General features: G+C 38.8%; 1 protein-coding gene across 1 annotated transcript in view; it reads right to left on the bottom strand.

Annotated features, from left to right (window-relative positions):
- The window catches only part of TMPRSS11D (transmembrane serine protease 11D), a 66,927-nt gene extending 42,355 nt beyond the window's left edge, over positions 1-24,572 (bottom strand). The window contains exons 1-2 of the mRNA XM_017347526.4: positions 24,443-24,572; positions 274-395 (exon numbers count right to left, since the gene is read on the bottom strand). Coding sequence (XP_017203015.1) covers positions 274-395; positions 24,443-24,450 — 130 coding nt within the window. The 5' untranslated portion in view covers positions 24,451-24,572. The remainder of the gene's footprint in view (positions 1-273; positions 396-24,442) is intronic.
- Positions 24,573-24,810: the final 238 nt, after the last annotated feature.

Genomic DNA, 24,810 nt, shown 5'->3' with positions numbered 1-24,810 from the left:
CAGCATCAGAGGCTTCAGGAGTTTTTTGTCCTAGAATAATTCTTGAAAGTATAACGCTATTTTGCCTACTAAAAATGGCCAAAAAAGATAAGAGAAAAAATATTGATTGAGGAAAGATATAGATATGAATGCATAGAGAAGAATTATAAGTAAGGTATATATTCATTGCTATATTAAGAAATAAAATGGTAAAAAAAGAGAAAATAGGAAACTTTTCATTGGAAAAGGTACTTAGTTATTCAGTTTGGAAAGTGATAATTTTCTGGTACTCACCAAAAGCTAAAAAGTGAATAAGTAGAGCTACGATCACTGCCAGGATCACCACGACTGCTACAACAATGAAGCAAATCACGTATGGATTCAGGAATCTCGAAGTCGATGATCCCCGTGCTGGCCTTAGAACAAGAGCAAAGATCACAGAGGGTTACTTGCATCAGTCGAAGAAGCCATTGCTACAGTGCTCATGAGCGTCTGTTTTTCTCAGGTGTTTTATCTTGCATATCACTGCACTTAGAGTAATATAGTTCTGGAAATGAACTGAACAAAGGATTGTGAAATGAGTTTTGTTTTTCAGTTTTATTTTTTTCAGCACTGCTGAACTATTAACATTTACAGTAATCTGATGGGAGAATAAGGAATCCTACCTATGGTTTGAAATTATCTCTCCTTCTTTTGCAAGAAGGAAATTGTTTGAAATTTGCAAAGTTCTCAAGAACAGCAGAGCAATGATCTCTTTGTTTTACTACAACAGGTTCTAAGAGCCCTTACCAGCTAGTACTGTAGTAATCTCCTTACTGAGCTGGATGCACTGAAGAGAGATCATTTGGCTTGGAAGGAGGGTAGCAGGAGGTAAAGAAGCAGGGTTGGAATTGGATAAAGATCATGACAGCATCACTCCTCACTGTGAAATCTTTACTTAATGTATGCTAAACTGATCTTCTGTAGATAAAGAGAATCGAAAATGAATCTTGATGTGAATAGAAGGGGAGAGAGAGTGGGAGAGGGGAGGGTTGCGGGTGGGAGGGACGTTATGGGGGGGAAGCCATTCTAATCCATAAGCTGTACTTTGGAAATTTGTATTCATTAAATAAAAGTTAAAAAAAAATGAGGATGTGGGCAGAGGCAGGGGGCTGAGGTGCAGAGGGGAAGCAAGTACCTGAAATGAATTAGAACTGCTCCAACACCTGAGGGTTTATGTAATTTATCATTTTCCTCACGGACTTCTTCATTATAATGTAGACCAATAGATTTCATACTAGTACAATGTCTGGTATTACACTGGGCATATAGCTTAGAAACAACCTTATTCCATCTTCCTTCCCCCACCTCACACACAGTCACACATACACACTAAGGATGTCACCAGAGGAGCTGGATGTGAACTCCGGTTCTATTCCTTGTGTGCTTGGAATCAGATTGCCATTTATTAGAGACTTTTATCTTAAATATGGAATATAAACTGCTGCCTGACAAGGCTGTTTTGAAGATCAGATTAGGTTATAAAATATATATGGATTACTGGAGGCAGATCAATTTGTCAACTTTCAATTTTGTTGAATAAATAATTATGAATTACAAAATTTGACTCACTTCAAAGAATGATCATTTTAAAAAAGGGCATCCAAATAAAATATGAAGGAAATAAAATATTCATTTGTTATCTTGTGGGGTTGCATAAGGTTACAAATGCACAGTGTTCACCATTTGTGAGTTCAGTAAATATTAGTGGCTGCCGAGTAGTGCAAAGTAAAAAACAGACACAGTTGGAGGCGTTGGTAAACCCAAAATGCTAAATGAGTGTCAAATGGATTAATCCTCCCTGCAGCAATTAAGGACTGACTGTATTTCCAGAGATGAGCTGATATGTCAAGGTCTTTAAATGTGGAGTAGGAAGTATTGAAAAACAAGATTAAATTGAAGGTCCCAACCTATACTCCCCATAAAAACCCAAAGGCTGAAATCAGCTTGAGATCAGATGAACCTCCCTTGGCAATGACTGTAAAGCCAACATTGCTTTCAGTTCACAGAAAACATCTCAAACTCAGTGACTGAAAAGCACCACAGAGCATATGACTCAATATCAAAGGGTGTGGAGCCCAAATTACCTTAATCTCACAAGCCATAACTAATTGCACAAGAGAGGATTGTTCCACCCTATAGCAACAGCTAAGGAAATATCTACTTTGTTGTTTGTAGTTGAACCACTGTATGTTGCTTATTACAAAGCCTATGCTCACACAAGCTCAGTTGTGCCCAATGTTGTTGTGGTAAACTCCTACATAAAATTGTGCTTGCAAACACTGAGTTCTGCCTCATAAATTATTGGAAATCTGTGAAAGAACATATTTTGTGGGGCTGACATTGTGGCATAGTGGATAAGGCCACACACTGGCAGTGCTGGTGTCCCATATGTGTACTGGTTTGTGTCCTGGCTGCTCCACTTCCAATCTAGCTTCCAACTAATGCACCCGGGAAAGCAACAGAGGATGGCCTTTGGGCCCCCACACTCACATGGGAGACCTGAAAGAAGTTTCTTGCTTCAGCATTGTTCAGCCCTATTCATTGAGGCCATTGGGGAGTGAACTAGCAAATGGAAGATATTCTCTCTCTCTCTCTCTCTCTCTAACTGTGCCTTTCAAATAAATAAAAATAAATCTTTTTTAAAAAAGAACAACTTTGATTTTAATGCAGGACCCTGATCTGTAATAGTTAATAGTTCTAGTGCTTGCATTTAAATAACTAAACAAATACTCAATTGTGAGACATTTAACTGGCTTCTCTTTTTTTTTCCTGCCTTTTATTGACTTGGAAAACTTCATGGATGTTAAAACTTATCATTCTATACTTTAATGTGAGAATCTGTATCAGGCTTTGTCAGGTGCATTGCCAATCTTCACATTGGTTGTGTAAAGTCTGCATTTTTATTCCATTTTGAAGACAGAAAAAGTGAGGCTCAGACAGTAACTAGCACAGCAGTGGGTCTTGGATGGGATGGGAGACCACTTATGAAGTCATTCAATATTCGAGGTGAAATGCGATAGTGATTTTGATGAGGGAGGTAGCAGTGGATGTGGGGAGATGTGCCCAGAATCTGGAAATACTCTGAAAGCAGACTGTTGAGTATTCGCTGATGATTCACTTGTGAGATTTGAGAACGAAAGAATCTTGATTGAATCTATGATTTTTACTTCTTTCCCATCAGCCCCTTAACATCCTCCCAGGGATTTTTTTGGGAAAGAAAATGTTAGAGTCTTTTATCCTTCCCTCCACATACCTTGTTTGAAATTTGTCTATAGCATGTCAACACCTTCAAGCTGGTGTCTTAGCCTTGCATACAGCATTTAAAGTGTAACACGTCACATGTGGAGATTCATCTTGTGCCACATCCTCACCTGTTCACTTAACTCTGGCTAACCAATGTTACTCCCTCTCCTGTGTGTAATGTCTTCTTGCTTTGAAGGCATGTCCCTATCTCAGTCACCTGGGAGGTTCCCACTTTTTCATTATGATAATTCAAGCGTCTTTCTTTTCCCTTCAGGTCATTCCTGTTTCCTCCCTGCCTCCCCCTCATCTAATCTGGTAATGTTCAGTGAAATTCTCTATTATAGTTCTCATCGCTTTGTGAGTTAAAATGATGGCTGTGTACTTGCTTCCATCTCTAGGCTGTCAGTTCATGAAAGATAGATTTGCATCTTGTCTATTGGTATATGTCCCATCTTTAGTAAAACACTCAAGACAGAGTCTACATTAGGCATTGTGTATAGAAAAGTTGATGATAGGCTCTGCAAAGAGAATTTAAAAATAACTTTTTATTGTAGTTTGTAGAGAGTTGGAATCAAGTTTCACACCATGTATTCTTGTGTTTGAATGCTGGAAAATGAAAGTATACATTAGAGAATAATATCTCCTATCTATTAAATGCGAATCAGGGGGCTGGTATTGTGGCACAGAAGGTTAATGCCCTGGCCTGAAGTGCTGGCATTTCATATGGGCACTGGTTCGAGACCCAGCTGCTCCACTTCCAATCCAGCTTTCTGCTATGGCTTGGGAAAGCAGTGGAGGATGGCTCCTGGCTTCTGGCTTCAGATCGATGCAGCTCCAGCCGTTGCGGCCAATTGAGGAGTGAACCATCAGGTGGAAGACCTCTCTCTCTGCCTCTACTCTCTCTGTGTAACTCTGCCTTTCAAATAAATAAATAAATCTTTAAAAAAAGTTATAAAAATGCGTATCAGAACTGGTGCTGGGCTGAGTTTTTCTACATCAACTCATTTAATCCATGTAAAAGCCCAAATTTACAGAAGAGGAAATAGAGGCTCAGAAATTAAGTTACTCAGCTAATATGTGACGTAGATGGCATATGAATCCTGGTTTGTCAAGTTCAAATTACAATGTCCACATCAGATGGGAGGAGATTTTCTGCAATTATGTTGTTATTCATTTCCATCACGCTCACTAGTACATTATTGTTGATGTTAAAAAATGGAAAGCTCAAAAATATTTTTAAGGACCCTTATATTACAGGACATAGGTGTGTGTTTTTATGTTACACGCCAGAGTCATGAAGAATATGACAAATAGTTCCAAGGTAAAAGCACTTTATTTTTATTAATCTTACTAAGTCTAGAGTGTTACTACTAGGCTGGCTGTAGCTCAAGCTATTTTTTTTTAACCAAGTCTAGGTCATAAAGCAAACTCTATAGTAGGACAAATCCATCTTTAGTGATCAAAAAGTCTTCCCTTCTAATGGTTTATTTATTTATTATGCTTTATTGCTTTCACTGGTTGATTCTAATTTTGAAGGAATCATTTTTATTTATTGGAAGTCCCTAAGCATATGTCACAATTATAATAACTGTTACTATTCAGTTTAAATCTATTTCAAATTACTGACTTAGAAAAATACTGACTTAGAAATTACTGACTTAGAAAAACATGTTTTCACTGAATTCTAGTGTTTGAGGATATATCTGAAGATGTATTAAGCAATTATTAAAGAAGGAAAATATTGGGTGGACATTTGACCTAGTAGTCAAGATGTTTTTATCATCCCATGTTAGAGTTCCTGGTTTAGGTCCTGGCTTTGATCTTGATTCTACATCGCTGCTAATATATACCCTGGGAGGTACCAAGTGATAGCTCAAGTAGTTTGTTTGCTGCCACATATGTGGGAGACCTTGATTGGGATCTTACTCTCTATATATTCTCTCTTGGACACAACTTCTAAACATGTGAGGAGGTTTCAAAAGCTTTGTGAAAAATGCACATTTTCTTTCAACTTATTACACAGAATTCTTGGAGTCCCCTGTGTACTTTTAGTTGTAACATTTTCCATGAGCTCCAATTTCTTCCAGCTGACTCCTGAGTATGATCACACAGATAAATTTACACCAAAAAAAGGGAATGTCTACCCCCTCTGTTGAGGTATTTTTGGAGTAAAAGACATACAGTACTTATCTCTACTCTTCTCATTAGCTATTAATCCTTTACTCATAAATATATATTTATTTAATCATACTAAAGACAGGAGAGACAGACAGGAAGAGCTCCTTTGCTGGTTCACTACCCCAATGCCCACAAGAGTCAAGCTGGGCCAGGCCAAAGTCATGAGCCAGGAACTCAACCTAGGTCTCCCATGTGGGTGGCAAGGTAGTTATTACCTGCCACCTTCTAGGGTGTGCATTAGCAGGAAGCTGAAGTCACGAGTAGAGCTAGCACTTGAATCTGATATAGGATGCGGGCATCAACCCACATGGTAGTGTCAAACATCCACCTTGTTACATGTTTGTTATTGCCCCAGACATATAAGCACAAATAAGGCATAACTCACTAATTAATTTCAAATGATAGGCGAAAAGTGCCACATGAGCATTCCAAATGCTATAGATATTGAGAAGTCAGAGAAACTGTTACTAGTCTTCATGGAACATATGAACATAACATAGGTGAGTTATGTCTTGAAGGACAAATAGACTTTTTGGGTAAAAAGAGAAACAGAAATTAAAGAGGTTGAAAGTGCTAAATGTGTTTGAGGAATTATTATTGGCCCAGTATGGCACTTGTAGATGAGAAGATGAAAAATAATCTGAAAAAATAAGATTGATCAAGATTAAGGATAACATTAAGAGTGATGGGTGGGACATTGAGGACATCAATGAGCTGTTTGAAATGAGGAATGATAGGAAACCAGAAGTGATTTAGAAAGGTTAGTCTGGTGGTACAATTGGAACTGCAGTGGGAAAGGGTTTGGAGCCATATAGTCTCATTGCAGAGACTAATGGGATAGGAGGACCTGGGGCTGTGTAGGGACTGTGGGGTAGAAAAGGAAGACTTGAGGAAAACATGGAAGATGTAAAGTCAGAACCATTCCCTGTGGAGGGTTCAGTGCTGGGGCAAAAGTGGCTGTCCAATATGAGGTTTTGGGGACTGAACTTGATTGACCAGAGGATTAGTTATATTAGTGGTATAAATAGTCTGGGACTTTTGGAGGTGCTTTAATAATGCTTAATTTTAGTAACTGGTATTTTTTGTGTGAAAATTACCATTGTCAGTAGAAAGGTGGATATAGGATGAGCAAAGGTCTTGGGATTGGAGGTGTCCTTTTGAAATCATTATCTTATAGGTGGTATTCAAAACACTTAGAAAGAGTGTTCAAAACCAACACATTTCACTACATTTGAATTAAAAGTATAGATCTTCAATGTAAATCTCTAGGTATGTTTGAAGACACACTTTAATTTTATTTCATAAAGGATTTCCTATTATTCTGGCCTTAGGTTCCTAGTAATATATAGAAGTATTTGGTAACTATGATAATCTATCTATGTATACACATAAAATTTAGGCAACCATCACTTAATATGTGTGAACATATGATCACACTATTGTCCTACACACAAGGCTATAAATGCAGTGATCTATGACCCCAAGAAAATAAAACTTTATCATATCCTACAAATAGAGAGGAAAGAAATATATAACTTGCTCTGGACTTCTTTGCCAGGCTGTGCTCATTCTTAAAAAGGTATTTGTAGTCAAATGAATAAAAATCAGATAAATAATTATTCATGCTGGGTGATTGAGTGTGTGGTTACTTAAGTGGTTGACAGAAGGACCACACCTACTTTATCAAATCATCAATCAGTAGCTGTTTTTTTTTTTAGGTACTTAAGGCATGGTATAATAAGACCAAAGTCAAAAGTTTAATTTCAGATGGATTTTTCTCATTATATATAGACTGAACCCCTTTTCTTCTTTACTTTTGCATTGCAGGATCCTTTTGTAGTAACAAGAAAAAATAAAAATAAAATAGGAAGTATCTCATGAAATGAGAGTCTGGCACAAGCTACACCACCTGTGGGCTGTGGGCCAGGTTGGTCACCCCACCAAGAACCTCAAACACTTATTTTGTGTGGAGTAACACTTTTTCCTTGCATATTTGAACACTTTCATAGATAGTCAAGAAAAAATGCTGCAGTAGAAATGTTTATCGGACATCCTAGATAACTCTGGGTATTTATTTATACTCTTTGACTCATATTCTTGGTACTGTGCAGAGACACTACATCCAAGAATTTCTCAGGTGTTTTCAGACGTCCTACTTCAGTCTGCCTCCCACACTCTGCTCCAAATGGCCTCGCTGCCTTGCTATAGGCATTGAGTAACTTGGTTACTTGGTATTTGCTGTTCCCTCTTCCTGAAGCCCCCTTTTTTGTTTTTGTTCAAGGCACAAGACATAAATACAACTTATAAATAGAACCAAAAGGGAGACTCAGTACAGAAATAGAAAGTTTTAGAAATAATAAAACAAAAGCTATGTATAACTTTATATCAATGCATCCAAAGATGCAGACTAAATGAACAATTCTTAAGAGAATTACAGATGCTTACACTTGGTTCAAGAACAAATAGTGCAATCATCATAGGAGAAAATTAAGATACTCAAATGTCTGCCATCTAATGAGGTTCCTAGCCCAGATACCTGGAAGAACTGTTATGCTAGGGCTCCACAGGGCTTGCTCCTTTGCCCTCTTTAAGTCTTTGCTCAGTTGACAACTCAGTGAGACCTTCCTAACTATCTACTCTATTTAAAACTATATCCCTCTATTCTTTTTTATTATTATTTGCTTTATTTTGCAAAGCACGTATTGCCTTCTAATTTACGATACTATTTACTTCGTTGTCTGACTGCTTCTACTGTAATAAAAACTCCATAAAGGTGAAGAGTTTTCCTTCCTGCCAAGTCCCAGGACATTTATTTAGAAGACAGTGGTTCCAGTACTCAAATTTCTCTATGGTCAACACACTCAGGAGCTTCCTAGAAAAGCAGTGGCTAGAACCATTGATTCTGATATTAAAAAAACTAAAAAGCAATGTGTCATATGCCAGAGAGAAGAGTTAAGTCTTTATTCATGAGTCAGTCTGATTTTGTAGCCTTTTCAGGGAACAAACTTCTTGACTGTGGAAGACTGGCTCAAAGAAACTCAAAGTGCCTTTGTTTCAAATGACAGATCCGATACAGCTCTGAACCAAATACTGTGGTACAAGAATATCCAGAGGCTTGTTTCTGATCCTAGTTTGACATTTTACCACATTTTAGAATAGGGAAGGGCAGGATTTTGCAAGAACAAAATCACCATGAGTGCATCATCACACTCATGCCTCACTTTTCTCAAGCAAATGGTTTGACTAGGAGGATGGCGTTAGGTACTAGGGACAAGCCAGTAGTTTGCCAGATTTCTCTCCACTCAGCATTTCTCTTGCATTCAATGATAGAGTCAGCCTTGTGTGATTGTTAATGGAACAAGTCTGAAGTCTACCTGAATTTTGTGAGGAGTCAGTCAAGGTCTGAAAGGCATATTCTGGTTACTGTTCTGCTACACTCAATATACACTTGCTTTTATAAGGAGAATTGTATTTTCTGGCATTGTAGAACTGCTTGGGGGCAGAGGGATTCTTGTTTCCATGACACTGATGATGGCTGTCTTTTCGGTGTGCATGTGAGTTCATGGTAGAGGATGGCACCATCTCCAAAGCAAGCATGCCATGGTGGATTGAAAACTACAGAACAAATGGAAAGATTTCTTCAGAACTTTATGAGGCTGATATGTTAAGTGTACTTGTTCAGGAGCCACCAGATTTGCCAAGTGATGGCAGCAATATATTTTTTTTATTTTTTGACAGGCAGAGTGGACAGTGAAAGAGAGAGACAGAGAGAAAGGTCTTCCTTTGCCGTTGGTTCACCCTCCAATGGCCGCCGCGGCCGGGGCGCTGCGGCTGGCGCGCTGTGGCCGGCGCACCACGCTGATCCGATGGCAGGAGCCAGGAGCCAGGTGCTTTTCCTGGTCTCCCATGGGGTGCAGGGCCCAAGCACCTGGGCCATCCTCCACTGCACTCCCTGGCCACAGCAGAGAGCTGGCCTGGAAGAGGGGCAACCAGGATAGAACCCGGTGTGCCGGCGCCGCTAGGCGGAGGATTAGCCTAGTGAGCCGAGGCGCCGGCCGGGAGCAATATTTTGAATTGACTCTACCCTTGTGCAAGATCATATACCGCCGACGCCACGGCTCACTAGGCTAATCCTCCGCCTTGTGGCGCCGGCACACGGGGTTCTAGTCCTGGTCGGGGAGCCGGATTCTGTCCCAGTTGCCCCTCTTCCAGACCAGCTCTCTGCTGTGGCCCAGGAAGGCAGTGGAGGATGGCCCAAGTGCTTGGGCCCTGCACCCCATGGGAGACCAGGAGAAGCACCTGGCTCCTGCCTTCGGATCAGCGCAGTGCGCTGTCCGCAGCGCGCTGTCCGCAGTGCGCCGGCAGCAGCGGCCATTGGAGGGTGAACCAACGGCAAAGGAAGACCTTTCTATCTGTATCTCTCTCTCTCACAGTGCACTCTGCCTGTCAAAAAACAAACAAAAAAACATAAAATAAAATAAAAAAAGAACATATACCTGGTGTTGCATTACCAGCACCTGTCACAGAGGAAGCCCTTACTCTTACCTATTTCCATGCAGACTGATAGTTGGCGGGAGCAGAGCATATGCTCTAGAGGGCCCTTTTGTTCTATATTCGTTCTGTGTTCTTTCTGTGCTCCAGAAGTGTAGCCACTGACAGAACCATGGAGACTCTTCTAGTTCCAAGCAAGCAAGGATTATTTAGTTGAAGACTTTTCTTTCCTATTTATCCTAAAATAGCCAAAACTTTTTTTTTTTGCTGTCTTTATTTAGTTTTTCTCCTAGGAAGGTTTTCTTCTTTCTTACCCTTCCCTCTTCTTTTTCTCTTCATTTCCTTTCCTTTCTCTCTCTTTATTTTTAACCAAAGATGTTCTTTAACCTTTATTTTATTTTATTCTTTAACCAATGTTATTTTGCTAATGATCTGAAAATTACAAGGAATTGACTCTATGGCAGTATAAGTGTTACTATTTTACTGTAAAGTGCTCTTGAGAAATGAGTATTTTGAGCACTTACATGTCTTTTAGGATGATGAAAGTTTTGAAACTGGATTTTGGTGATGACTGCATATTTATGTAAATATGTTAGAAACCATTGATTGTTAAGTCTTAAACTTTATGGTATGAATCTACCTTAAAAAGTTTGCAGAAAAATGAAATTAAAAGCTAAGTTTATTGGGGCCAGCATTGTGGCATAGTGGGATAAAGCCACCATCTGCGACGCTGGCATCCATATGGATGCCCGTTCGAGAAACAGATGCTCCACTTCCAATCCAGCTCCGTACTTATGTGTCTGCAATGGCTGTGGAGGCCTGGCCAAGTGTTTGGACCCCTGCACCCATGCAGGATACCTGGAGGAGGCTCTGGGCTCCTGGTTCAGCCTGGCCTAGCCCTAGCCATTGGTGTCATTTGGTGAGTGGACCAGCGGATAGACAATCTCTCTCCATCTCTCCCTCTCTCTCTGTAACTCTGACTTTCAAATAAATAAATAAATCTTTTTTAAAAAAAGAGATACAGGCCGGCGCCGCAGCTTACTAGGCTAACCCTCCGCCTGCGGCGCCGGCACCCCAGGTTCTAGTTCTGGTTGGGGCACCAGATTCTGTCCTGGTTGCTCCTTTTCCAGTCCAGCTCTCTGCTGTGGCCCATGAGTGCAATGGAGGATGGCCCAAGTGCTTGGGCCCTGTACCTGCATGGGAGACCAGGAGGAAGCACCTGGTTCCTGGCTTCAGATCAGTGCAGCGTGCTGGCCACAACACGCCGGCCGTAGAGGCCACTTGGAGGAGTGAACCAACAGAAAACGGAAGACCTTTCTCTCTCTCTCTCACTGTTTAACTCTGCCTGTCAAAAAAAAAAAAAAAGAGACACAAGTTTATTTTGGTGAAAGGCAATTATAAAATCCATATGTATAAGTGGTCTTCTAAAAATTCATGAAAAAATATTTTTATAAAGTATGCATGGCTTCAGTTTTTTTGCACCAAAATAAACTTATAATTTAATTTTATTTTCATTCAATTTTTGAGGTGCCTTATATGTAATTATATCTCAGTAAATGTGCTACTAAATAAGTTTGTCTTTTAATGATAGTTAAATTACTACAGGAACAAAATCAGTAACTTTTTCAGGTAACTGACATTGGTGGTGGCCTTGAATTTCCAGAGACATGAAAACACTCAGCAGTCCATTTCATTTTGTTTTCAATGCCATTTCCTAGGCAGCAGTTCTTAGTCAGATATTGGAATACAGAGGTGTGTTACTGTTGATAACAAGGGTTATGTTACAAATAACAGCTAAAAGATCAAGTTTTGAAATGATTTATTTTTATACAATTTAAACCACCTAATACTAGAGCATTTCCCACCTACTGACTTGTGTTTTCTTATATTTTGGGCAGAGTTACAAGTAGTACATTGAGAATTGCTTATAAACCCAGTTAGAACCGTGGAGGTATATTATCCAGTAGGTATATTCCAGCACCTGTCAGGTGTCAAAGTAGAAAAAAGGCTGAGAAATCCTAGAGGAAAGTTTGTATTTAAAATCAGGCTGTCTGAGTTGGTGCTGTGGTATAGTGGGTAAAGCCGCCGGCTGCGGCATACTATGTGGGCTCCAGTTTGAGTCCTGGCTGCTCCACTTCCGATCTAGCTCTCTTCTATGTCCTGGAAAAGCAGTAGAAGATGGCCCAAGTCCTTGGGCCCCTGCACTTGGTGGGAAGACCCACAGGAAGTGGCTCTTGGCTTTGGATTGGCACAGCTCCGATTGCTGCAGCCAAGTGGGAAGTAAACCAGAGGATCGAAGACTTCCCTCTCTCTCTCTCTCTCTCTCTCTCTCTCTAACTCTGACTTCCAAAAAATAAATAAATCTTTAAAAAAATGAATGCAAGCTGCCAAAATGACAAAAAGCTAATTGGTTTTTGCACATTGCCTAATTATTTTATTTCTTCTTTCCCTCTGTATGCTTAACTGGTGAGACAACAGCATGTCTGAAACTTCTCTGGGTGTAGAAACATTTGTTTCTCAAATATCTAATATTTTGAGGGTCATAGCATTCCCAGTATGCAGGAAAAGGCCACCCTATGAATTCTAACTTACATAGAATGCTTGTGCAGGAGAGGAATGGAGAAATCTCTTGCACATCCACCTTAGATTTTGTATTTGTATTTAAACATACAGGAAAGATTTTTTCTGACCACCTTCTCCCGCCTAGTGGCACTGGCACACCGGGTTCTAGTCCCGGTCGGGGCGCTGGATTCTGTCCCGGTTGCCCCTCTTCCAGGCCAGCTGTCTGCTATGGCCAGGGAGTGCAGTGGAGGATGGCCCAGGTGCTTGGGCCCTGCACCCACATGGGAGACCAGGAGAAGCACCTGGCTCCTGCTATCGGATCAGCGTGGTGTGCCAGCCGCAGCGCGCTGGCTGCGGCGGCCATTGGAGGGTGAACCAACGGCAAAGGGAGACCTTTCTCTCTCTCTCTGTCTCTGTCTCTCACTGTCCACTCTGCCTGTAAAAAAAAAAAAAAAAAAAAAGAAGACTACCTTGTAGCTGTATGTTGCTGTTGTATAGTCTTGTACTTCTTAAATTTTAATATGTATGTGTATTGCTTGCTAGAATGCAAATTAGTGAATATGGGATTTGGCCTGGGACTATTCATTAGCAAACTCTCAGATGATGCTCAAGAAGTACATTTTGACTACAAAGTTTTAGCTGCGATTAGATTAGAGTAGCCTAGAGTAATGTAATTGCGTTCAGACTGCTTCCTTCATAGCCCGAAGTTCTAGTACATAAGCAATCCTCTTTTGCTAGAGGACCATTTTGAAATATTCAAATCCTTAAGTTACCATTTGTCAAAATATACTGACCCTAATGTAGAACTAAAAACCTGTTTGTTTGTTTTCTACAGAAAATAAATGGTGAAGGATTTTCGGGCTTCTTTACTCAGCTTGGTGTGATCAGATTGGTAATGCTAAATAGCAAATACCAGGATATTTGCAAGACTGTTCCTAACACATGGGAAATCTGGAGTATGACACCCTAGAGAAGCCCATGGCTGTGTTATCTGACCCAAATATGTGCTTTCTCCAATGTTCGATTTCATTGTTTTATATAGCTCTAAACATAAAAATATTCTAACAATTGCCAAAGATATAAGACTATTTAATTGGAATGAAAGGATATATACTAGGTTTTTAACACTGGTTACAATCTTAAAAATGTTTGGGTTGGGAATGGGGAACCAGGAATAGAGGTGTTATGAATATTGGAGTGGAAGATATAAAAAAGAAATAGGCAATTAAATGCACAGGTTAAAGAAGTAAAAATCTACTATGAATCAAAAGCCTAAAGCAAGACATTTAGCACATATTGGGTGGAATTAATCAGGGGTGATGCTAGAAGAGAGAATTTAGGAATGTCCTGGAACTGTTCTCTTAGGGCATCTGATTGAACATTACTACCAGTAACTGAGGTAGAAAGAGAGGTTGGAATCAGAGCCCCATTTGTATTCATCATGCCTAATTCTATTAAACCGTATCTGGTAAATTATAATTATTCTCATAGAAAAACAAAAAGGTGGATTGCAATGAATCATGGGCCAAACCTAAGGTTAGTTGTTTCAAATGCTCTTAAGTAATATGTAGGTAGTTGTAACAGTATATTTTTGAAACAACATCTCATATTCAACTCCTTTTGAATGTAATACTCATGGCTTCTTGCCCAGACTGTCTTTGGGAGCAGAGGAATGAGTTGAGCTTCTCAGTAGAATTTTCCCAGAACTATGTGACTAAATGAAATGAACAGAGTGCCACAGTCTACAAAACAAAGTTTCGAGTCCTGTAGATTAGAATGTGTTTCTCAGAGCTCATGAGAAATGCTGCAGACATATTCGCCTATCCAGCGAGGCTGTATATAAGGAAGTGGGATGAGGGGAACTACGTGATAAGAGTAGTTGCTGGGGCCAGTGCTGTGGTGTAGCAGCTTAAGCGGCTGCCTGCAGTGCCAGCATCTGGTATGGGCTCCTGTTTGAGTCCCAGCTGCTCTACTTCCTAGCAAGCTCTTCACTATGGCCTGGGAAGGCAGTAGAAGATGGCCTGACAGATGTCCTAAACAGCACTCTGGCCTCAGAATCAGCCCTTAAGGCATGCGGATCTGGCTGAAAAGCCCATGAGAGTATTTCAGGCATGGAAAGCCAAGACACTCTGGAAAAAAAACAAAACAAAACAAAACAAAACAAAACAAAAAAACCTAAATGAAAGATCTCTGCGAGTGAGATCCCAGTGGAAAGAACAGGTCTTCAAAGAAGGAGGTACCTTTCTCTGAAAGGAGGAAAGAACTTCCACTTTGACCATGGCCTTGTCTAAAAATCATCAGAGTCAGCGAAGTCAGGGGGCTTCCATAGCCTTGGCAACTCATGACAAGAGCCTAGGGTGATTACTGATGCCATAAACAAGAGTGTCAATTTGTAAAGTCAACAACAGGAGTCACTGTGCACTTACTCCTCATGTAGGATCTCTGTCCTTAGTGTGCTGTACATTGAGATTTAATGCTATAACTAGTACTCAAACAGTATTTTTCACTTTATGTTTCTGTGTGGGAGCAAACTGTTGAAATCTTTACTTAATGTATGCTAAACTGATCTTCTGTATATAAAGAGAAATGAAAATGAACCTTGATGTGAATGGAAGGGGAGAGGGAGTGGGAAACGGGAGGGTTGTGGGTGGGAGGGACGTTATGGGGGGGAAGCCATTGTAACCCATAAGCTGTACTTTGGAAATCTATATTCATTAAATAAAAGTTTTTTTTTTTTAAAAAAGAAGATGGCCCGAGTGCTCGGGCCCCTGCACCCACATGGGAGACCTAGAGGAGGCTCCTGGTTCCTGGCTTTGGATCATTGCAGCTCTGGCCGTTGTGGCCATCTGTGGAGTAAACCAGCTGATGGAAGACCTCCCTGTCTCTCTTTGTCTGCCTCTGCCCCTTTGTGACTCTGCCTTTCAAATAAATCAATAAATCTTAAAAAAAAAAAAAAAAGAATAGCTGCTAACACCACATAAAATTTTCCCTCTTCCGGATTTCATTTTTCCCTTCTATCATTGAATCAGTGAGCTTCCTGATCACCTTCACACCATTCTTCCCCTCCTCATTCCTTCACTGGACAGCTCCTTCTGACTCCCACTGTTAGCAGAGTGAATACATCTTCCTTTCCTTTTGCATTCTGACCTTTGTGACTAGCCTTACATCTCCAACTCTGAAGAGAATACATCTCTCTTTTTCACATTCTAATTCACAAAGGCTAACTGAAATCTTGGGACTAATCAGAATATTTGTTCAACATATGAATAATGCTTGCTTAATAATTCCAGGGACTGAGTGCAGGGAAATGGGAAAAATGGTGAGACCCCAGATAAGGAATTATTTACAATCACTAACTACAAATAGTCAATTTTACATCAAAGGAACTTCGCCTAACTGATGTCAAAATGATTGACTTGGGAACCTGCTGACAGTCAACTGAACCCTTTATCCTCCCTAACACCCCTACTTGCCTTTCTCTTTTAAAAGGTCTGCTAACTTGCAGATGAGCAAAAGCTAAAGATCTCTGCCTTTCCTCTCTTCATGACTGCTAGCCTCTTGAATAAACCTGTTGCCTCTCCTCAACTCTTGTCACTGATGAATTGTCTGACCACTCTGTCAGATACACCCACATCTACTACATTCTCTTCAGTCTTCACTTTTCTCCCTTAGGCAGGTCTGTCTGCTCATATGATTACTACCTGTCTCCCCATCTCCACCCCTGTTCCTTAATAGGCTTTAGGGGAACAGCTTGAGATAGCAGTTAAGAGCACAGACTCTGAAGTTCAACTAACTGGGCTCAAATACCACTTCTGCCATTGACTTACCCAATGCATCAGGGAAATCCCCTAGCTCCTTAATTTCTTTATATGCAAAATATTACCTACCTCATGTCATTCTAAGAACAAACATCACATATCAGAGTGCCCATGTTTGAGCCCCAATTCTGCTTCTGATCCAACATTATGCTAATGGACATCCTAGGAGGCATTAGGTGATGCCTCAAATACATGGGTCCCTGCCACCCATAGATTTTGGCTCCTGGCTGTGATCTGACCCAGACTTGACTATTGTGGGCATCTGGGGGATAAAGCAGTGGATGGAAGACATTCTCTCTCTCTCTCTCTCTCACTTTCCACCTTTCTAACTTGCAAATAAATAAATAAAAATTTTAATAAAGAAATGTTAACTCCATCTTACCTATTATACAGATGAGTAAACTTGTCTGCAGAGATTAGATGGTGCCACGAGAGGCTGGCATGAAAGTTTCTTTTTTTTTTTTTTTTTTTTTTTAACAGGCAGAGTGGACAGTGAGAGAGAGAGACAGAGAGAAAGGTCTTCCTTTTGCCGTTGGTTCACCCTCCAATGGCTGCTATGGCTGGCTCATTGCGCTGATCTGAAGCCAGGAGCCAGGTGCTTCTCCTGGTCTCCCATGGGGTGCAGGGCCCAAGCACTTGGGCCATCCTCCACTGCACTCCCTGGCCATAGCAGACAGCTGGGCTGGAAGAGGGGCAACCGGGACAGAATCTGGTGCCCCGACTGGAACTAGAACCCGGGGTGCCAGCGCTGCAGGCGGAGGATTAGCCTATTGAACCACGGCGCCGGCCATGCAAGTATCTTAACTCTTGTCTGCTCTTTCTCTGGGACCCTGATGTCTTTGCACCCCAGGACTTCCTGGATATTCTATAAATGCAATGTGTACTGAACAAATATCGAGAAAACTGATAGCTACTGAGCCCTTATTTTAATATTCTGCTAGACCCTGGAACATTTTTAAAAAATGGCTAAAGAATTGTTCTTACCTTAAGATACTGTGTCTTGCTGAGAGAGCATAAGCCTTGGTTTCTTAGAAGCATTCCCTACTGAAACACTGTTTTTCTTTCAATTTCCATGAATCCATACTCCCTGTATATGTTTTTTGCTGGTTGCTTCTCTACTCCATTTCAAAATGTTGTTATGTGTTTTGTCTGGGTGTTCTCCTTTCCCCTCTGGTTGATCTCATTGAGAAAGTTTCAGTCACAATCTAAGCCAGCAGTTCTTAAATTTTTGTGTGCAGAAGAATTTGCACACAAACCAGAGGAGTTTGAAAAATGAAAAATTCCTGTATCCAACACCAATCTAGACAGATGACTTAAATAGGTTTGTATATGTTGCTCAGAAATCTGCCTTTTAAATAAATACTCTGAAGGTTCAAATAGAGAGAGGTAAACCAAAGATTACACTCTGAGAAACACTGATCTGTACATGATTTCCAAACAGTAAGATCCAGCTGTATCCTTCACATGTCTCCAGGTGCTGCTTTGAACCTTTCCAAAGCTGAATTGGTTGACTTCTCCTTTGCCATCAACTAGGTTGTTTCCTGGCATATTTTTTTTTCTCAATGAATGACACCAGCACCCACCAACTTACTCATGTGGAAAATTTGACAATCATATCTGACATCTCCCTCATTCCTAAAATCTAATTGAACACCAAATCTGGTCCTTTCTACTTCTATGACATGTCTTGAGTTTTATCATAGCTTCTACCACTTTCTTGAAAACCATCTTAATTCCTTTTCTGAAATCCCTATTCCAACTTGTCTCCCTTCATCAGTGGATATCTCTTTTCTCCACAGGGATTATTCTCCACAGGGAACCAGTATTATCTTTGAAACAATCTAGCAAAACAATGTCTCTATTATCTTCAAGTCTTAACAATTTTACATGTTCCTTTTAATCCCAAATCTTTCACACACCATTCAAAGCCCACCATGATCTCTTTCTTGCCTACATTTAAATTTCTGCTTCAATAGTACTTGTGCAGAGAAGTCTTCCATGAATTCCTAGATGGATTTATTTCCTTTTATTATATTATAATACTTATTTCAGTGTAATTAAAAAATTTAAATTTTATCTGAGAGGTAGAGAGACAGGGAGACAGAGGCAGATAGAGTCCTCCCATTCATTAATCCACTCCCCAAAGGCCTGTAATAGCCAGGGCTGGACCAAGGCTGGAGCCAGAATCAGGGAATTCAGTATAAATCTTCCAAGTAGGGAGAATGGATGCAACTACTGGAGCCAACACCTGCTGCCTTTCAGGGTCTGCATTAGTAGGAACCTGGAATTGTGATCTGCAGCCAAGAACTGAATCCCAGACACTCTGATAAGATATGTAGGCACCATAACTAGTGTGTTAACAAGCAGGCACCTCTAGACATGCCCACTCCCTCTGTCATGTCATTACACCAATTACACTTCCTCATGTTAATCACTGATCTGATCCTCTTGGCCAGGATGAATGCGATTTTTCAGCCAAGATTGTCATTTGCTTTGCTGAAATTTCCACAGAATAAATGGCTTCAATGGCAGTTGTCTCCATTCATCTTAATTGACCAAAGTCCTTACATTTTTAATTACTCTTAATACAAGTATAATTTGATAGACATTTGCTTGTCTAGTTTTTTTGTGTCTGTCTTCCCAATAAGTAACATGAAAGCAAGGCTCAGAAATTTCTGTTCCAGTTCTGAATGCCTAGTACCAAACAGATTCCTTACACAAGTTAGACACTCAGAAAGCAGATATTAAATGTTCACTGGGTAAGTATGTGTTATAATATAAAGAGTAATAGGATAAGTGGCATAAAATAGATATAAATAAAGTGCTTGTGTATAAAGCATTCAATATGGTTAGTTTGCTACATGATGATAAAAGTTGCTTTCAAAGCAAGAGCATTTCCCAGTGAGTGATAGTGGACTTGAGGGACCACTGGCTGCTCTCAGACAGCTTCAGCTTATAAATAATTAATCACCCCAGGTGTGGATGGATTCACACAGAAAGTAAGTGGAGCCACAGAAGGGAAGAGGTTGCACTTTAAAGCCTTCAAAATTTGGCAGAAAGGAGAATGAGAAGTGTCCGTGGGATAGTAGAAAAACCAGAAGACAATGGTGTTTTGGAAGCTCTATGAAGATTGTTGAAGGAGGGATTGGTCTGCTATGAATTAGTTAAGTGAAATGAACACTGAGATGTGTCCATTGGATTTTGCAATGTGAATGATCACTGAAGAGGTAGACTAGAGCTATTTTAGAGCTGTGGGAATGAAAACCTATTTGTAATGGGGTAAGAGAAAATAGGTAAAGATGATCATGCACATGGGACCCAGAAAATTCCTCTGTTGGTACATACCCAGTAGAAACTCTTACATGTTTGTATTTAGTCCTATTCAAGAATATTCAATGCCATATTGTTTGTAATAGCAAAATAGCAGAAGAGTGGATATTTATGTTATAGAATTTCCTTACAATGGCATATCAAATAGCCATGAACATGAATAAACTGTTACATACCATATAAAGCACAACTTTGATCTCATTTATGTGAATTTCAAATGCAGGTAGAACCAAACCATGTGCTTTTTAGGGATATATCTATGAATGATAAAACCCCAAAGAAAATTAATTAAGTTGCCATTTTAATGCAAAGGGTCAACAGATCATGAAAAAAATGTTCAATAATATTAATCATCAGTTAAATGAAAATTAAAACCATAATAAGATACCATCTCATTCTGTTTGGATGGCCTGTTATGAAAAATGCAAAGGCTAGCTAACGCTGTGGAAGATGTGGAAAGAAACTTTTGCACATTGTTGATGGGAATATAAGTGAACACAGCCATTGTGAAAACCAGTATGAAATTCTTCAAAAAACTAAAAATAGAACTACCGCATGATCTAGACTTCTCACTACTAGGTGTATATCCAAGGGAAATGAAGTCAGTCTTCTATGAAAGAGACATCTTTAGTCCCATGTTAATTGCAGCACCATTCACAATTGCTAAGAAATGGAAACCATCTAAGTGTCCTCTGGGTAATGTACTATATATTTCTCTAAAAAAATTCAGAAGATAGGATTTTGAATGCTTTCACTATAAAGAAGTATTTACTGTTTGAGGATGTAGTTACTGATTGGATGTTACATAATGTTTACATGTAATAAAACATTACATGGCACCATGCAAGTGTGTGCTACTTTTATGTGTATGTTAATAAAATTTTAAAAACTTCCATAATCAAGGATGTTCTCAGATATTAAAATTTACAGAAAGATATGAGTCAATTAACAATTGCATTAGGCAGGATGGGGAGAGAGAAGTTAGTGGAAGATTGTAATGGTGGTGGTGCCACAGGGATGTAATGATGTTATATTTTTAAATAGACACAGTACCCAGAAGTTCATTTTTGTGGGATAAATTTAATACCAATATTTTAAAAAGATAAACAAGGAGAAGGAAATAGAAACAAAAGTAGTAGGTCTAAACAGATCTGTAGAAGACTATTACTATTAAGGGAAAGAGATGAGAAATGAGGCAACAGCTGGGTGGCAGGAGAGGAGAATTGTGTTCTGTAAATTTGGAGTTAGTGTAGTATGTCATTGTACCCTAATGGGATTGTTCCAGTGAAAAAGGAGACTGTATGTGTTAAATCATCTCTTGTAATGTTAGACTTAGATAGATATTCTGGTTAAGAAGAAAGAGTGTCAGAATAAAAACTAGTCTAACTTCAAACAATATATTCAATGGTTCTTTTATCTACTGGCTTGAACCCAGAGTGCACATAGTCTTTTATTAATCATTGATAGACTTGTTCACATCCCCACAAATGGATATTGTAAATATTCAGTAGAATTTTGTTTTCTTTTGGCTCACTTACTCATCAGTGTAAACTTTTCCAAAGTCAATTTTACTTCCAAACATCTTAGAATGTTATCCAGTGAATGGGGGTTGACTTGAAATGGTGCTTGTTTATTGCACAAGCTCATACTAAGGCCAGCCTTAAAGAGCACTCTCAAATTGAAATTGTGGCCAAGTTTTTGCTCCAGTGATCTTAAATTTGGAGTAATACCTTTTAAGGAATTGTATTGATTGAGTTTGGGTTAAATTTATAACAGTCAATACAGTTCTCTTCCTCTTGACTTATTCTAGGGGTACCAAAACGATGGCCTTTATTGGAGCTGGAGCAGCATGAGTCAGGTAAGTAATGAATTTCTGAGGAATTAGCCTCTGAGTCCCTTGTGGAGGACAGATTAGCAGTGGACAGGAGAGATAGAATTTGCTAGAAAATATAAAATCCCAGGGAAGTGACTTCAGTTTACTCTACTGTATACCAAAACACTGGTGCCACTTCTCTATTGCATCTTAACATTAGAAAAGCCATGCTAAATAAGGCAACTATTTTAGCTTGTGACCTGAGGTATGTGTAGGCAACAGCTTGTACTTTAAATAAACTGTTTTGAACTCTGGGACTTTAGAGACAAACAGTTGCACATTTACCTAGTTTCTGTGAAGAAATATATCCTTTACCTAATTGAAAATTTTATTCACTGGTATTGGATGTTAAAATAGGAATTCATAAATCAAGACTGAAACATGGGCAGTGTTTAGATTATAGTTTTTGACACTGATGGCTTTTTATTCACCTATTTTACTTTTGTCTTATGTTTTTTTCTGGCTTTTGGGAGGTGAGCCATCCAATTGGCTTTGGCATGTCTCAGTACAGACAAAAGGGAGGACAATGTAAATAAAATTACTTTGGTAGGAGGAGTCCTGCTAAGACTTGTCAGTTCCTAAGCTGAGATATGCTCATCTACCTCAAATCTTTCCCTAAACCACATTCTGAATTCCAGCTTGTAGATCTCATCCTATTTCCCAGACCTCACCTCATAATTTTATGTAATCTCGTGGCCATAGATACTCTCCTTTTGGGCCTGAGAAAATCTGGAAATCTTAAGGGTCTGAAAGGAGACCTGATTCTATTGTGATAATATGACTGCCAGGTTCTGGGATGTGTGGCAAGATTTGCTTCTTCAAAGCAGTAAAGAACAGGGTGATAAAGAAGTAAAACACACCATCTTTAGAAATTTCAGCAGAGGACAACTTGGAAGAGATCCCAGAATTTAATTGCTATTTAAAGCAATTGAACCATTCAAGAGAACCCATTCCCAATTAAAGGTATTTCAGAATCACCTCAAGATTTACCTGAAATTATGCAGAAATGACCTGGAATTACCCACGATATGTATTTTACAGTTCCACTTTCACTTTAACTACCTTATGTATGTCTTGCTCCCTTAATGCATATGGAAGAATTGGGAAAAGGTGGACTTTGGAAGAAAAATCAAACACTATATATGCTTCCTTGCACACTGGACATTCTGATCTTACTCATGTTCGCAGAATGTATTGTTTCCTAGTCAGGAGCCTTCACGATGAACGATGGCCAATAATGTATTTCCAGAGTGTCATGTCACACTGATTATCTTGTTCTTAGAAAAACTAACCAACTAACCAATGAAAAAACCCGAATTGGCAGTTATACATGTTTTACGTTAATAAAAAAGAGAAAGCAAATTGTTATTTAAGAATTTAAGAATATTGTATTTAAGAATACAATATTCCAAAATGTGTGGGCCATAGAAACCATGGTTCCAAAGAGTTTTTTGTGATTGACAAGATTGACTCTGACTAATTTTGCGTACCTGGTGAATCAGCTCAGAGATTAGGTTTTTCAAGATATTCTGAGATTGTGAATCTCTTGCATTATTTACGTTACTTCATGTCTTTCTTTCCTTTGATCAACATTTTGATGTACTTATAAGGATTATTTTTTAAATTAACAAAATCTTTAAAATTAAAATGTTTCAGCAAAATTTCCTTCAAAATATATTGATATTATCAAAAGAATATTATACTCTTATTCAGAAAGCTTAGAAATAAGGAAAAATATAACTCATAAATTTACTGTCACTCTAATATAACAACCCTGTCATTCTAATATAATAACCCTGATTAGTGTTTTGTATTCTTTATCAGACTTTTTCACATGGAAAGTTTACAAAGAAATAGTGGATCAGAAATAAAATTTTGTGATGTGTTTTTTTTTTTCACATAAAATGAGAACACCATATATAAGTTAAATCACAGACTTTTAACCTACTTAATGAATTACTCATAACTATTCCATGAATATGAAATAATTTGTTTTATTTTATTCTACTATTGGAAATCTAGACTACTCATTTTCACTCATATATAAATAAATACATCTAATTGTACATACATTTTTAGTATTTGGAACAGTTTGAATTTTGATGAAGTTTTCTAAGGTTCAGGAGATTTAAAATAAATCCAGCTCTGCTAATCATAGCCAAAAAACACACTGTTAATGCTTTTATTGTTCCACCTACAGCATGCCTTAGTATCATGATCTTCTGTGTTCATAGAACAACAGCGTGTACTGCTAAAATATATACTCAGAAACACACATAAGCAATCAAATTATATAATGATTTTCATTGTTTTAGTTGAGATTGTACCATATGACTGTAGATGTTGCCATCTTGTTGCTTTTTAATGTGAAAGTATATAAAATAATCATTCATTAATTAACCATCTATAAACCAGACATACAATTTTCTTGAGTATTAGCAAGAATCTTTATGAAAATAACAATTCCATGACTGTACAACATGTAGACAAAACAGTATCTACTTTCTTAAAGACTTTAAGATTCATAGTATATTTAATAGTAATGATACTGGGACAGAAGTTAAAATACAGATGCCTCAAAAAGTTCTGAAAAAGCAGTTTTTTACTGATTGAATTTAAAAATTCTGCACTTTTGAAGAGTGAAGCAGGATATATAAAAACACTTCCTTATTTAAAGATATGATATAATGCTAAGCTGTCTCTTTAGGTTTATTCATTTCATAAAACCCTGTCAACTAGCCACATACCTAATCTAAACACGATCAAGAATACAGTCTAAATGATATCTAAGCCTTTCACTGAAGTTCTTGAAGCAATAACTAGAAGATTGCTAGACACAGTGAAATTTCTTAATGTTCTGTATATTGTTCATATACTCTAGCATTTATAACATTTCTAAAGCTACAGAGGCAAAAACAGGGCTTACCTATACATTTTAATCCTGAGTAGCGAAGAGGTCCTATTTTTCTGCCAATCCAACTGCTTTGAGATTCCCACTCAAATGACTGACTCTCATCTATTATGTGTGATCTATGAACGAGCTGGAGTCAAAGGAGGAAATCCCACATAATTAAAATCTAACTTGCTAAACAAGTCTTAAGGAATCAACTTTAACCAATAGTATGACTTGCGGAACTGAATCAGAAGCAGAGAGGGAATTTCACAAATCAGTAAGAATTTCATTTATTCTGGTAAGTTACGATTAAACACATTACAGGTGACAGGTATTTTGTGAAAGCATGTGACTACTTAACATACTGGAGGGTCATTTTTCATTCACGAGGATGTGATGCT

The sequence above is a fragment of the Oryctolagus cuniculus genome, chromosome 8 (genome assembly GCF_051225735.1).
Source record: "Oryctolagus cuniculus isolate XC-2025 breed Fujian yellow rabbit chromosome 8, ASM5122573v1, whole genome shotgun sequence".
Taxonomy (NCBI): Eukaryota; Metazoa; Chordata; class Mammalia; order Lagomorpha; family Leporidae; genus Oryctolagus; species Oryctolagus cuniculus.
This window is presented reverse-complemented; position numbering and strand designations above follow the sequence as displayed.